This window comes from Lottia gigantea (genome assembly GCF_000327385.1).
Source record: "Lottia gigantea unplaced genomic scaffold LOTGIsca_81, whole genome shotgun sequence".
Lineage (NCBI taxonomy): Eukaryota > Metazoa > Mollusca > Gastropoda > Lottiidae > Lottia > Lottia gigantea.
In genome coordinates this window covers 478,743-494,968 of record NW_008710694.1, presented here as the reverse complement: position 1 = coordinate 494,968, position 16,226 = coordinate 478,743, and the positions used below count along the sequence as shown (strand labels likewise).

Here is a 16,226-nt window from a genome sequence, read left to right as displayed (position 1 = left end):
AGAGGATCCCCTTTCAATTACATTTCATATCATATCAATTACATTTCATATCATTTCAATTACATTTCATATCATTTCAATTACATTTCATATCATTTCAATTACATTTCATATCATTTCAATTACATTTCATATCATTTCAATTACATTTCATATCATTTCAATTACATTTCATATCATTTCAATTACATTTCATATCATATCAATTACATTTCAATTACATTTCAATTACATTTCATTTCATTTTGAATTTATTTCAATTCTATTTGATTTTAATTCTATTTGTTAACCCACCAATATTGGATGTCACTGACCTTTTTTCAAAATTTTAGTTCAGATGATTTCCATAATTATGAAAAATTTGTTGTCTAATTAGTTAATGAATCTATCAATCAATCTAAAACAAGTTGTTAAACAATCATGGAAGGGAATTTAAGTTCAGTTATTGTGAATAAGGAATGGGCTGCGAAAATAAAAGAAAATACATTGCAATGTTTGTGTTACAGGTGTTAACAGAACACTATACAGATCTGGTTATTTTGCTGAAACAGCCCACCAAAACACTGTATTAATCCTACGTCATATGAAAGTATACAGGGATCATCTAGTAATCCAATGTAATGTTAGTAATGTACATGATTATCTGTGGAACAATATGGCTTTAAGCTTCAAGATGGAGAGAAAGACCGACCAAGAAAATAGTAAGATTTATATTTATATTAGTATCAGAGAGTTTTATTTAAAACATCATGGCTCGATCAATGATTTCAATGATTTTTTAGAGTTATGGCCCTTGACTTGACAATGTCTCAGCATTTGAAGTGTCAATATTGCTTTTCTTTGGTTTTCGAAGTATATCATTGTTATCCTATGACATTAAAATAAAGTAATTAGAATGGACTTTTGATCAGTCTTTACCTAGTGAAGTGACAAATTTTCAGGAATTTAACTTCAATAGTTGCAAATAATTACCTATAGTGATCTTTATTCTTAAAGACTCTTAGGAGCAGAAAAACTGAGGTATGTTTTTGAGCATTTGTATCTAAGTACACTAGTAGACTATTCTTCTATTGTCAAGAATGTATTTTCGAATACGACTATTTAGTTGGTGTTGGGTGTAATAGAAGATATTCTCCAATAGAAGAACTGGCCAAGGTCACAAACTTGTTGGGGATTTATAATCTGAAATTTATTATTGTAGCTACTAGACCAGGAAGATGTCCCCCAGTTAATAATGGTACTATGGGTATTGGAATACAAGAATGTAAAGTTGATACTGATTGTCAACAAAATTCCTTTTTGAAATGTTGTTTCAATGGATTTGGACACCAATGTAGGATGCCATTGACCAATATGCCTGCACTACGTACAAGTATGGATTTTCAATTGCAATTTTCAATTTTTACGTGAATTGAGCAAATGTAACAACTTTAACAGTTAAAAAAAATCATCTCAGTAGACAAGCCATAAAGTTAACAAAGCTCTTAGTTAAACATTGTTTTGACAGCTTCTGTGGTGAAAATGGTATTTAATCACATTGATATCAGATCAATTTGGTGACTATTGTTTGAGCAAAGCAAAATGTATTTTTTTAATTTTTTCTATAATTTTAAAGAAAAGTGGCATATCAGCCACAAAATAGTACTGTTAGTCCTAGAATTTCTCTGCGTTGATAAAAATATGGAAAAGAAACACCTTTCCCTCTCATAAATTTCAACCAAAAAACTTCTAAATTTTTGCTTAAAAACTGTCCCCTGTTTTTTGAAAGACATAATGTGTGCTCTTGCTTTTATTTTTATCAAGCAAAGACATTTAATAATTTACAGTACTATTTTAAGGCTGCTATTCCAGTTCTCATAAAAATGATAAAAAATTCATAAAACATTTTTCTTTGTTCAGAAGATAAGATTTAGATATCAATCAGGTGCCTTATTCTTGAAATCTTAACTTAACTTGATTTTAGTGTTCCAGTCTTCTGATTGGTCTATTACTAAAATCAATTTCAAATTTAGTTTTATTATCCAATCAGATTACTGTATTTCTTAAAATCTGGATTTTATTTGAGTTAAGTTTTGGAGAATAAGGCCCCTGGAATGGTTTTTCCCCAAGTAATGCTAGTGAGTTTCGGTCAGTATCTAACAGTACAACTAATAATTATAGGTGCACCAGTGATAGTAGGTCAGTCTCCAGCAATGGTATATTTCACTAGTAAAGTACCAAGTACATTGTACTGTAGAGGCGAGGGAGAAAATTTAAGGTAAGTTGAATAGATTTAAAGTTAGTTGACCCAATTTAAGGAGAATTGACCTAATTTAAAACAGCTGACCTAATTTAAATATTGACCTTAATCACGAAAAATTGTCCTAACTTAAATGTTGACCCGATGACCTTATTTAATTCTTGACCTGATTTAAGGAGAATTGACCTAATTAAATTCTTGATCTTATTCAAGGATATAAGGAGAGTTGACCTGATTTAAGAAGAGTTGACCTAATTTAAGAAGAGTTGACCTTAACAAAGAAGTCGGTGTTGACCGAATATAATTATTGACCTAATTTAAGAGGAGTTGACCTAATTTTAGAAGTGTTGACACAATTTGAATATTGTTCTGATTTAAGAACAGCTGATCTGAATTGAGAAGAGTTGACCTGATTTAATGGTTGACCTGATTTAAGGAGAGTTGACCTGATTTGAGAATTGGCAGCCTAATTTAATTATTGACTTGATTTGATTAGAATTGACCTCAGCCCTGTCGTTAGGGTGGTGTCCGTAAGGGCTGGGCCCCAACAAGTGAGAATTAAGCCCCAGCAAAACCTTCTTAAGTTCAGCAGAGATTGATTCATTTTATGAGTCCTCTGGGCCTTTAATTCTTCAAATTTTTCTGATTACAAATTTGAGCCCCAGCACCAATTCATTCCTGGCGACTAGACTGCTGGACCTAATTAAACAAGAGTTGACCTAAATTTCATGTGACCATATTGATGAAGAGTTGACCAAATGCCAATGGAGTTGACCTGATTTGAGAAGAGTTGACCTGATTTGAGAAGAGTTGACCTGATTTGAGAAGAGTTGACCTTATTTAAGAAGAGTTGACCTTATTTAAGAAGAGTTGACCTGATTTAAGACGAGTTGACCTACACAACATTGACATACACAACATTTTATTGTCTTTCTTCATTAGACCATTATTAATGGTGCTGAAAAGCCCGAAATGAAATATGTTTTATCACTTCTATTGACATTTTGATACAAAACTATCTTGTTCATTATTTAGACACAGCATTAAGTTTCTATGTAATATTTCAACATGTTTTCCCCCATTGTCCACATACACATAAAGCTGTGTCTACGTATCGTACTCACAATTTAAAAACTTTATGTTGTTCTTGTTTCAGATACACTTGGCTTAAAGATGGTGAATATTTCAACTTCACAGACCCTAGATATCTGTATCGGGTCATTCATAACAATGGAACAATTCGAAACTCAGAAACCATAAAATTACTGGATGAGGGAGTCTATCAGTGTCAGGTTTCAAATGAAAATGGTACTGCTGTCGGAAGAGATATTGTATTAAAACAAGCCTCATTTGATAATTTTATTGGAAATGATGTAGTCAAAACAGTAGATATTGGTAAGTTATTAGTTTACCCAAAAAAGATGATAACATTGTGTCAGATGTTCTGTAAGGGGATCTCACACTATAGCCATCACCAATTAACGAATAAGAATAGCAGAGATTAGTTTTAAACAGAACTCTCATGCAACTGAGTTGTGAGCTGCATTCCGAACTTTTGGATTTACTCACAGCTATGGTTTGAGGGCATTGTCATGCTGTAATTATGACAAATTTGGGTGCAGAGTTGAAAAGCCTTTTTCTGAATATTCACAGCAGCTCAGTTACATTGGCAGAACTGGTAAATAATGGATCCCATAAACACTGTGATATGTCAACCTATTTGCAACCTTACTGATTCACTGTTTTTTTTTTTTAGGTGATCCTCTAACACTATATTGTAACATGCCACAGAGTGAACCTAAAGCTCACATCACTTGGATCTTGATGAACAGCAACACCAGTCGTTATGCTGGAACGAAGAATTACTCTATTGTCAATCTGACCAACAGAGTTACTATGGATACTAATGGTTTGTATTTTTTATTTCCTTTTAAAGGGGCATTCTGCTTTTTTTGTAGTTTGAAAAATATTTTTGCTCAAATTTGTGAAAACAATACAATAAAATGTGTTAACGTATCTGAAAGTTTTAAAAATCCACCCGTTAATTATTTAACACCAAAACTATTTCAAAAGTTTAATTTAAAGGTTTTTGAAAATGAAAATACTGCCCCGTTTAATATTATTCCATTTCTATAATAGAAAATGTTCTCCAGCCTGTGTATAGCTCTTGATAGACTAATATTATGATAGGATAATTAAAGGGATTGTGAAGAAATTTTTATGTGTATTGGGGACATTGATAGCATCAATTTGCACCATTCCAATTTTCAATCAGATATCTATGGTTCCTGCAATTCCACTGAAACTAAGTGTTTGATAAGACATATTTTTGTGATTAGTGACGTGGAATTGCAGGAACCACAGATGTCTGAAATTTGGAAGGGTGCAAATTGATGCTATCAGTGTCTCCCCAATACACATACAAAATATAGAAAACCTCTTTAGAATCCCTTTAAGATGAATTGTGTCATCAAATAGTCGAAGAAATTTTTTTTATATTGATCTTCATTTCATTGATTTAACAAGTTTCTTGGGCTTGTTTCACAAAAAGCTTAATATAGGATGATTAAAGTGTTCTAATTATCTCATTGGTCAATTTGATTTTAAATCCAGTTTTCTAAAAATCTGTGTTTAGGTTAAAATTTTATGAAACAGGTCTAAGTACATCAAATAAGATTAGATTTACTAATAATTGATTTCATTATAGGAAACCTACATTTTGTCAATGTTCGAGCCTGGGATATTGTTGATGGTAAATCCTATATATGTATGGGTTATAATGCGTTTGCTAACATCAGAAGATACACTACATATTATACCATCAAGTCCTCTTTCAATAGTATGTATTTTTTTTTAAATATGATGCCCGGAGGTTATATTTACTGAAAGGGTATTGGGTGTTTGTACAGTGTGCTCTGTGAATTCTGACATCTGAGTGCTATGACAATCTGGACAAGTTGATTCCAGATTTATGTGTCGGTTGTAAAAAACTTTAGAACCAAGCTAGAACATGAAACACTGGTAGATATATTGGCTATACAGGATTCTGCTGTTTTCAAGAAAACTTTCAGGGGTTTTAAGGCTTCTCAATTTTAATGGAGCAAATATATTTCTGATCATGTGGGTCAAATGTGGGTATTGTGTTGATTATAACTTAAACTACCTAAAAATAAGACAGCTTGTGTTTATGTTTTGAAACAGACTTGAATGAGTGGAGATATTGTTATTATACTATACCTTGTGATATTTGATGTTACCTCAGTTGGGAGCTATGGGGTGTTTGTATTCAATAAAAATGTGCTTAACTTGTTTATTTTTTAAATTGAACAGATTCATCTAAACGTGAGCCTGATTTACAGTGGTCCTCACCCCGAGAACCAATGGGTATTATGGGTGATGAACTCAGTTTAAAATGTATATTTTCGGGCTTGTAAGTACAGATTAATTTCATTTGAGACTCACAGAATGACTATAGCTGGGAAGACAGAGCTTGCTGATCCTTTCACATCAATCAATGTGTCAAATCAACAGCACAAACAGTTTCCTATGGAATCTTGTATGCCTTGGCCTTGTATTGCCACTCAAATTTGAAATCTCTTGCTATGTTTGTTTTCCAAAACTATGAAATTCAACCTGACAAAAAGTGAACTGACAAAATTTTGATAAAAACCCATACAAGCAAAACTGTTAACTGTTTACCAAAATTTGTTTCCGATGCAAGACAAAATTAGGAGTGATAAATGTCCTCAAATGAGAAGTCTACTTCAGATGTTTCAAAAAGAGTAAGTATGATCTGTTTCATAGGTGAAAATCATCAGATACCACCAGATCAAAACAAAACAAATCTATGCAAAAAGCAAATTTGTTGACAATGATTGTTTTCACCTCTTAAGAGACAAAAGGAATTTAGCATTTCATTCACCCAATAAGAAGTAGTAAAGTGAGATGTAAAACTTTATTTCTAGACCTACACCAGAAGTGCAATTTGAAAGAATTGATGGTCGACCAATGAGTGGTTATACTATGAAGAAATCATTCGGACTAGAGTTATATTTCCCTAGTGTAGATATCTCTGATGCTGGTATTTATAGATGTTATGCAAAAAATCAACAGAATCGTAAAAAGAGAGCTATAGACATCAAAACTTTTAATATTACTGTTGAATGTAAGTTTTTACAACTTTATTACTTGAACATTTCAATAAAAAAGTTCCGTACTTTCACAGTTAGTGTTGAACTGTATATTTATAAAGAGGTCTACTTGATGTTGAAATATAGAATATGAAGTGACTTTACTCCTAAAATTTTTTGAAAGTCTAATGTTTTTAATTGTTACTCTACTTTCCTGGTTCCTTGGTATCAGGGGTGTGGCCAACTGTTGGAGGAGAAGAATTTATCTTAGATGCTCTATACGATTTCAGGACTTCTGGTGTATTTTTCTCAATCGATGGATGGGTAACAGCCACTACCATAGAGCCACCTTGTTCCATTGGGAACCTGGGGTGTATTATGATTACCGTTAATGAAAAATTATAAAATTTACATTGTTCAAAGCCCATTGATATTGGGTGTGAGGGGTGAGAATAATTGCTTCAGGGGTGTGAGGACTGAAAAAGGTCAGACACCACTGCTTTTTATTAGATGTATGTAGGTATTTGTGCACACTTTAGGACAATTTAAAAAGTCTATCATTGTTTTTATTTCAGCCAAACCCTATTACGATGTACGACCTAAAGATGTTGAAGTAATTGAAAATGAAGATGCTGTGTTCGTGTGTCGAGCTGAAGGTATACCCAAACCTAACATCACCTGGTACATCAATGGTAAAATGGTTTCAAGTAAGTTTTGTATTTTGTACATAAAATCCATTTTGTAGCAATAATAAATAATAATAATAAATACAATATTTATAGAGCGCGTTATATAAAAACAATTACTCTAAGCGCCTCACATAAAAATAAATAAAAAATAAAATAAACAGTTTAAAATAATTGCAGTCAATTAAAAGTATATAGAATGAAATAAAAGCAGTTCGAAAGAAGTGAGTCTTGAGTTGTTTTTTAAAAACGTCTAAAGAATTCAGATTCCGCAATGACAATGGTAAACTGTTCCAGAGTGTAGGCGCGGCCTTGTCAAAACGCCTTTCGCCGTAGCTTTTTGTTCGAACGTCATTTGGAGGATTTAAACGCATACTGTTTTCCGACCTGAGGGATCTATTGGGTTTGTAAGGTGTAATTAGTTCTTGAAGGTAGCTAGGAGACTTACCATGCATTGCTTTATACACATAAACAAGAAGTTTATGTTGATTTGCCAATCAAGTTACATTTAATATTGATTTTAGTTATTAATCAATCAAGTGTATGATATGAGTATATACATGTGTAATCTTCAGAGTTTTTATCAAAGGTCTGGTAACTATCCTGTGGTTCCAATAACATGTTTGAAATTGTGACATTTGTTCAGGGTACAAATAAGAGGCAGACTGACTTAATGAGGGGACAACTGTCAAGGCTTAATTTAAGCTCTATGGAAGCTCCTTAGGCATTTGAGTTCTCCCTGACACACATTTTGGGGTAAAAGCATATAGAATTCTTATATCTATATTTGTCAGAATCGAAGTTGGGGCACAAATTCCCCCCAACTCTATACCTCCTAATGGTGCCGCCACCTCATGTTTTACATATTTTATATGTTAATTGCTTTATTTGCCAGTTTATTTGCCAAGATATGAAGTTACTGGTTTAAACAACGAAGTATTACGAATTGATAGAGTCAGGTTATCTGATAAGTTTGTGGTACAATGTAATGCATCTAATGAACACGGCTCTCTTCTGATGAACTTATATCTTTACGTCAGACCAACACCAAGTAAGTTGATATTGTATGTCTTGTCAACAAGATGTATACTAGGAAATACAATGTGTGCCTGCTCTAGCAACTTAATCAATATGAGAAGTACATTGAACCTCGAGACTAATAACAACAAAAGCTATTTTAGAACTTAAAAGGATCTCCAATAAAACGTCAATTTTGCCTCCATATTTGACCGAAGTGTCTCTGTATTATTTTAGCATTAATTGAGGTGAAGAATTCACTCTTGCTGACATGCCCCTGAATTGTTCATTCAGGCCGTACACACCAGATCAATGGTGTTCTACAGGAAAGTTCTTCTTCCTTTGTTCTTATTCTTAAACGTAATTAATGGACTTAACTTTTCTCAGACGTGATTTATACATTATTATTGTAGCTACTAGACCAGGAAGATGTCCCCCAGTAAATAATGGTACTATGGGTATCGGAATAGAAGAATGTACAGTTGATACTGATTGTCAACAAAATCTTAAATGTTGTTCCAATGGATTTGGACACCAATGTATGAAACCCATTAGAAATGAAACACATGGTAATTGTTCGTTTATTGTCTCCCCTTACACATTCCGATTGCACTAACTAACTAATAACATACTAACAGCACCTCAAACAAACCCTGAAATCCCAAATATAAGTTTTGCAATACATGGTACCAGCAAATGAATTATTCAAATGAAAGTATATCAATCATATGATGAAGTATATCTTAATTAATAGTGGTATCAGGTGTCTAGTCTACATAGACTTTAGCAAGACTGAAACAACTCTACCATCCCAGTCAGTTGTCACTGTTTTGATTATTAGTCAACTGGGTATTCCTCAAAGCTATTTACAATTGATATTTGGGTTTGTCAGCTGAATTTTCCTAGTACTTGATGGTTAATGGATATTCAAATTTGTCAAAAAAGCATCTCTTTCAAGAGAAGAGTGAGGTAAAATATCCAATGTTTTTTTTGGCTATTCATATTGGTGATTAATATCTCATTTTGATATGTTTTAGAGAACTGTTATACTCTGATGGGACAGTGTTTAAATGGTGGTTCATGTTTCCCTGGTAATGGATCTATGTCATATTGCTTTTGTCCTAGAAGATACACTGGTAACAGATGCCAAACATGTAAGTTTCAATTTCCCCATGATGAATTGAGTCCAAGGCCAAAACTTTAGTGAAATTGAGCTCCACTAAGATAAGTATTGTTGTGTGTATTGTGAGTAGTTTTGGACATGCTTCCTCTGCAAGAACCACTGTGCAAATGGAATCTACAACTTGACACCCCATCGTAGAGACCATATAGTATATTCTGTGAATTCCAACATTCTGCACAATCTGACATGGTCTCAATTAATTTCTTTCTTGTGTAATTATAAAAACTTCTAGTACTATGACATTCTGTACATTCTGAATTATGACTTTAATAATGTGGCAATATAGCCATATTTTACTAGTATTACATCTAGGTTTTTAAAATCATTTTTAAACGCTGGTCCTTGACATTGTAGGGAGACGGTTACCATGTGATAGTTACCCATGTCAGAATGGGGCTAGTTGTCAAGATTTGACTAATGAAACCTATAGCTGTAGCTGTCCTAGTAGTTGGGGAAAGAACTGTGAAAGACCAGCCCATGATAACTGTACTGTAAGTATATTGAAGAATCAGTCCCATCTTAACTCTTCAAAAAAGATTCTGTTTAGCATCAATTTTATGAAAAATTTTAAGGGTTAAGGGTCAAAGATGTTTCCGATTAATCAGAATTAAAATGATCTTATTTTGGCATCAAACAAAATACCACATATCCATGACAAGACGTCCACATATTTACAGCATCAAAATTACATTTAGAAGACTTGTGATTTTAAATTTTAACCATTTCATCTGTCAATTCTCATCCCCTGTCTCTCATTTTACAAAGGATAATTGCATTCTTGATTATATTTCAGTTTTTAGTATGGTTATAATGAGAAATGTGTTTATATTATTATATTATTTCAGTGTGGTTACAATGAGAAATGTGTTTATATTATTGTATTATTTCAGTGTGGTTACAATGAGAAATGTGTTTATATTATTATATTATTTTAGTTTGGTTACAATAAGAAATGTGTTTATATTATTTCAGTGTGGTTATAATGAGAAATGTGTTTATATTATTTCAGTGTGGTTATAATGAGAAATGTGTTTATATTATTTCAGTGTGGTTACAATGAGAAATGTGTTTATATTATTTTAGTTTGGTTACAATGAGAAATGTGTTTATATTATTTCAGTGTGGTTACAATGAGAAATGTGTTTATATTATTTTAGTTTGGTTACAATAAGAAATGTGTTTATATTATTTCAGTGTGGTTATAATGAGAAATGTGTTTATATTATTTCAGTTTGGTTACAATGAGAAATGTGTTTATTTTATTATATTATTTCAGTGTGGTTACAATGAGAAATGTGTTTATATTATTTTAGTTTGGTTACAATAAGAAATGTGTTTATATTATTTCAGTGTGGTTACAATGAGAAATGTGTTTATATTATTATATTATTTCAGTGTGGTTACAATGAGAAATGTGTTTATATTATTTCAGTTTGGTTACAATGAGAAATGTGTTTATATTATTTCAGTTTGGTTACAATGAGAAATGTGTTTATTTTATTATATTATTTCAGTGTGGTTACAATGAGAAATGTGTTTATATTATTTTAGTTTGGTTACAATGAGAAATGTGTTTATATTATTTCAGTGTGGTTACAATGAGAAATGTGTATTAAAAGAGAATTGTGAGATTGTAAATGGAAGATATTACAATTGTAAAGTTACTAAACAATGTTTGTCAAACTCTGGTGAGTAAAGCCTAGTTAAAGGCCAGGGCTGCCATTTTTGGTGTTTGAGGTCTTGAATATATGTAAATATTCCTCAGAACTACTAGAACTGCACAGAAATCACATAATTATTTCATTGAGCTGGAACACTATTACTGATTAGCTTAGCTAAAAGCCTTCAATTTCCAAAACTGAGGCATGATTGTTCAAACAGATGGCAAATCTGTCCCTTTAAAACTGTAAAACAGGGTGTTGGATGGTATGCTTGATTGAGAGATGTCCTGACTTAACTTGTTCAGAAGTCTGTGGCTTATTCAATATCTGTAGAAAGTTTCATTGATAATAAATAGACCAAGTACTAACGATCCACAACACAACGAAACCCGAAATTTAAAAAGACACTTTGACGCAACATTGATAGCAGCTAATTCACATGAGTAAGTATTTCATTATGAAAAGTGTTATCAGATGTTTAGAAGAGTAAGCATACCCTGACTGGCGACACAACCAGTATTGATCTGTTATTTAAGCTGATATGTATTATTTACAGTGTATGATCCGTGTATAGCCACTACCTGTCACAGGAATTCAGAATGTTATATAGATATTAATTCTCAGGGTAGATGTTCTTGTAGAAAGGGATTCAGTGGTGCCAACTGTTCTACTAATGGTAAGTTAACTTAACACTGAATGCGAATAAATTAAACATATTGTTCCCTTAACTCCAATTAATATAACTTAAAGAATAAGATAACAAAGACCAATAACAAAAAAATATCACTGTTAAATAGTGGTCAATACATCAATTGTAGAGTGATATAGAAATGCCACTGTTAAAATAGTGCTCAATATATCAATTGTAGGGCGATATAGAAATACCACTGTTAAAACAGTGCTCAATATATCAATTGTAGAGTGATATAGAAATACCACTGTTAAAATAGTGCTTAATACATCAATTGTAGAGCGATATAGAAATGCCACGGTTAAAATAGTACTCAATACATCAATTGTAGAGTGATATAGAAATACCACTGTTAAAATAGTACTCAATACATCAATTGTAGAGCGATATAGAAATGCCACTGTTAAAATAGTACTCAATACATCAATTATAGAGTAATATAGAAATACCACAGTTAAAATAGTACTCAATACATCAATTGTAGAGTGATATAGAAATGCCACTGTTAAGATAGTGCTCAATACTACTTTATATGATGTAATTTTGTAACTGCTATTTTGCTGGCTGATCGGTGATCGGGTCTATATTACAAGACTATCAAAAAAAAAATCACCGTGTTACTTCTCTTAAATACCCAATCTGAAGAAGTTTATATATATGTGTATTAATATTACAGATGCAGTGTGTGATAAGGTAATGAATGTTACTTATTGTGCTGTATATGAGAAAGGTACTTGTATTGGAGATTTAGAGAATGGTGTCATGTGTTCTTGTCGCCCTGGTTCCAGTGGTCCATTCTGTGAGGATGCAGGAACTGTATTAGGTAAGTTCCTTTTTGAAAGCCCCCAAAGTGGACAGTTGGAAAGTTTCTTAAATATATCAATTCATCAACAATACCATCAAAGGGATTGTCAATTTCAGATAGTGGTTCCTGCAATTTTACTAAAACTAAGCATTTGATGTTCTCCCAAAATCTGCTTTTGATATACCTTTATGATAGTGACATCAGGTTTAGTGGAATTGAAGGAACCACAGTCGTCTGATTGAAAATTGGAATGGTGCAAATTGATGCTATAAGTGTTACTGATATACAATAAAGAGTTCAAAAGTCCTCTTTACAATCACTTTCATTTTATTAGGGCAAGAAATCTTTTCCCCCATTGTCTGTTTGGATGTTTAAATGATATAATATATGTATTATATATTCTGAAAAATTCATACACATGGTTGTTTCTGATTTCAGCAAAATCAAGATGTGAGAAGAAAAAGGAATTCTATGATCTGGTCTTAAGAGAAGACACTCCACGATCCTATTTAATTCGTCAACTGATGAATTCAACAGGAATTCCACTAGTAAACTGTACACCAGAGGGTTACTTTACACCCAGACAGTGTTTCAAGAACATGTATTATAGTTCTACGCAGCCTGAGACCAATTGTAAATGTGTGAATGCTAGAGGGGATGTTATATCAGATATCAAAACCTACCCTGGACATGACACCTGTACAGGTAAATAATGCATTTTGTACCATATAAATCCATAAAACTAAGTAATTATCCATAAAACTACAGGTAATTATCCATAAAACTAAGTAATTATCCATAGAACTACAAGTAAGTATCCAAAAAAATGCCAGTAATTATCCATAAAACAACAGGTAATTATCCATAAAACTAAGTAATTATCCATAGAACTACAAGTAAGTATCCAAAAAAATGCCAGTAATTATCCATAAAACTACAAGTAATTATCCATAGAACTACAAGTAATTATCCATAGAACTACAAGTAATTATCCATAGAACTACAGGTAATTATCCATAGAACTACAAGTAATTATCCATAGAACTACAAGTAATTATCCATAGAACTACAAGAAGGTCTTTTATTGAAAGATTCCTTATTTTTATGGATTATCAGATTATACAGGGATTCTGTTGTATAGATATGTCACCTGGTAAGTACAACTGATGAATATTATTCTCTTATTGGACAAGTTGAAGTGTTCCTAAAGTGATATTCATGTAATCTTTCTTCTGTTTGATTTCTCCTTTTATTTTATAGTACCTGATTCACATGCTGAAACAGCACGAAGAATCTGTTCAATACAAATGGCTAATGATCTATGTTGGAATGGTGGTAGATGTAAGGGTGATATATTCAATGGTAGAATCTGTGAATGTAGTAAAGGTTATTCTGGTCTTTTCTGTCACAAACGTGGATTTGAAGAAGGTAATTTTTATCCTCATTTCATTGACATTGTTATGACGACTATTGGTCTGAGATTTTTGCACATCCAGGGATGAATCGAAATATGAACAGTACACTTTTATTCTAAGGTAGTTTAAATAGTCCAGAACGCTTCATTAGTTGGTCTTGTATCGTTCAATTACCCAAAAATAAATAGGTTTATGTTATAAATCAGACCAAGGTATCTGAAGTTTGTTAGGAAGTCATTGATGGAATTTTTTACAAGATGATGTTATTTTAAACAGTAGAAATTTTTTTTTGGTTGGGAAATATAGCTAATCTTCATTTTAATATACCTTATCATTTCAGTTGATGAACAGTCTCTATGTGAACTAAATCATCAAGCTTTTAACTTAATTACTCAGTTCACCAACTCAACAGGCAACTTCTCTGATTATATGACCAGACATCACAATGTGGACGAAACAGCTCGCCGTTTCCTATCTGTATTAGAGGTCTACATGCGGGCTCCAATGAATAACCTATTCAATGACAGTTTGGTACCAATGGCTAAATGTGCCCGTAATGGGGATTTTGAACCAGTGCAGTGTTTGTATAATGTAACAGATATGAAGGAGGATTCCTGTTATTGTGCTATGAGAAATGGAACAGCCATACCTGGTACTAGAGTTATGGCCCCTAACAGACCAATGTGTGAAAGTAAGTAGAAATGGAAATGAAATGGATCTGTTCATGTTTAGGTTTTACTATGCAGTGAGGGATATTTCTTCTGATGTAGACATTAGCTTACTCTTTTTTTTTTATTTCCAATTGTCTAGAGATAGATTGTAGTGCAAAGGGCCTCATGTTTTTAACAGTATTAATATTGTTTTTAATGGAACCTAATGTGTTCTAATGTCTTAACTTCTACTTTGCCACTCAACTGATAGCCATTGGTGAATTTTGTTGACTAACAATGTATTTGGTTTCAGGAAATGGAAGTGTTTGTGAAAGTCTAGAATATTGTTCATTAGAATGTAAACATGGATATCAATATGATATGTCTGGTTGTCCTATCTGTGCTTGTAAATCACTGTGTGCTGTAAGTAATGACATCTTCTATCCATACAGATAATCTTAAATCACAAAGATATGAAACCTTCTAGAATTCATTCCCAACCTACAGGGAAGATTTGAACCTTATTCCTAAAAACTTAACTTAAGTAAAAATCCAGATTTTAGGAAATACAGTAATCTGATTGGGTACTAAACTTAATTTGAAATCAATTGACCAGATTACTGGAGCACTAAAATCATCTTTAGTTAAGTTTTCAAGAATATGGCCCCTGATAAGTTCTGTGCTTAGTTTTTTTTTATTATAAAATTGAGCATCCTTTTTGAGAGTCCGCATAAACATGTCAACATTATGCTTAATGACTTATAGACTTTCTGCCAGAAAAGGATACAAGAGAAGAGCTTAATGAGTTCAAGGTATTAGATGCAGTGAATTGTGAACATGCCTTTAAGGAAGATCTGACACAATTTTTTACTTAGTTTTGTGGATTGAGCATTCATTTTGGAGAATCCACAAGGCCCATATCTTTTATTTTAATTTTTATATGAAATTTGCAATGAACATCTGTATATTACAGGGTAAAGTGTGTACTACAGGAAGTACCTGTCATGTTGAAGAGAGATGGAACTGTACACATGGTTCAGGTTCTTGTCAATCAGCTGTATGTGTTCCTGGTAAGATATGATATAGCATATTTCCTTGTTTATCTGATACAAAACATCAGTTCTATATAATTAATTATTTTAGATTATTAATTATTTTGCTCTGATCAATATGAATTATTTTTTTAATTAAAAAAAAACTAGAAAAGACTGTAAACTATTACACAATGTGATCAATATTAATCTATATTTTCTAGATGATAAAGTTGGTAAATGTCCAAATCATCAGCATTCTAATATGACAGACATCCTCAATAAATACCTGAATAGTTATGATTGTACCAGTCAATGTAGAAATGACAGTGACTGTAATGGTGACATGGTCTGTTGTGGAATGAGTTGTGGTTCACAATGTATGAAGCCTTTAGGTAATGTATACCTACTGGTACCTTGTTTATTTTTGACTCTGCTTGCCCTAGATTTGTCATTTTGTGACATACTGTTTGATCTAAGCTAGTTTCTACTAGTTCCAAGCACTAGAATAATGTGTTTCAGACATTTTAACTAGCACCAATTTTCATAGAGATTTAACGAAAAATGCAGTAAATCTAGCACTTATACAGAGAAATTGCAAATTGCAAAAGATAGATAAATCAACACCCCTACTTGTCGTAGCAATGGTTAGATAATGGAAAAACTGGAGTTCAATTTCTTTGTGAACTAGAATTGTGAAAGACTTTTGAGCGAGGAA

The 16,226-nt window shown here is 32.3% G+C and overlaps 1 protein-coding gene across 1 annotated transcript in view; it reads left to right on the top strand.

Moving 5' to 3' along the window:
- The window catches only part of LOTGIDRAFT_81536 (hypothetical protein), a gene marked incomplete at both ends in the record, with an annotated part of 46,522 nt that extends 32,704 nt beyond the window's left edge, over window positions 1-13,818 (top strand). The window contains 2 exons of the mRNA XM_009067252.1: window positions 9,610-9,796; window positions 13,779-13,818. Coding sequence (XP_009065500.1) covers window positions 9,610-9,796; window positions 13,779-13,818 — 227 coding nt within the window. The remainder of the gene's footprint in view (window positions 1-9,609; window positions 9,797-13,778) is intronic.
- Between the last annotated feature and the right edge of the window lie 2,408 nt (window positions 13,819-16,226).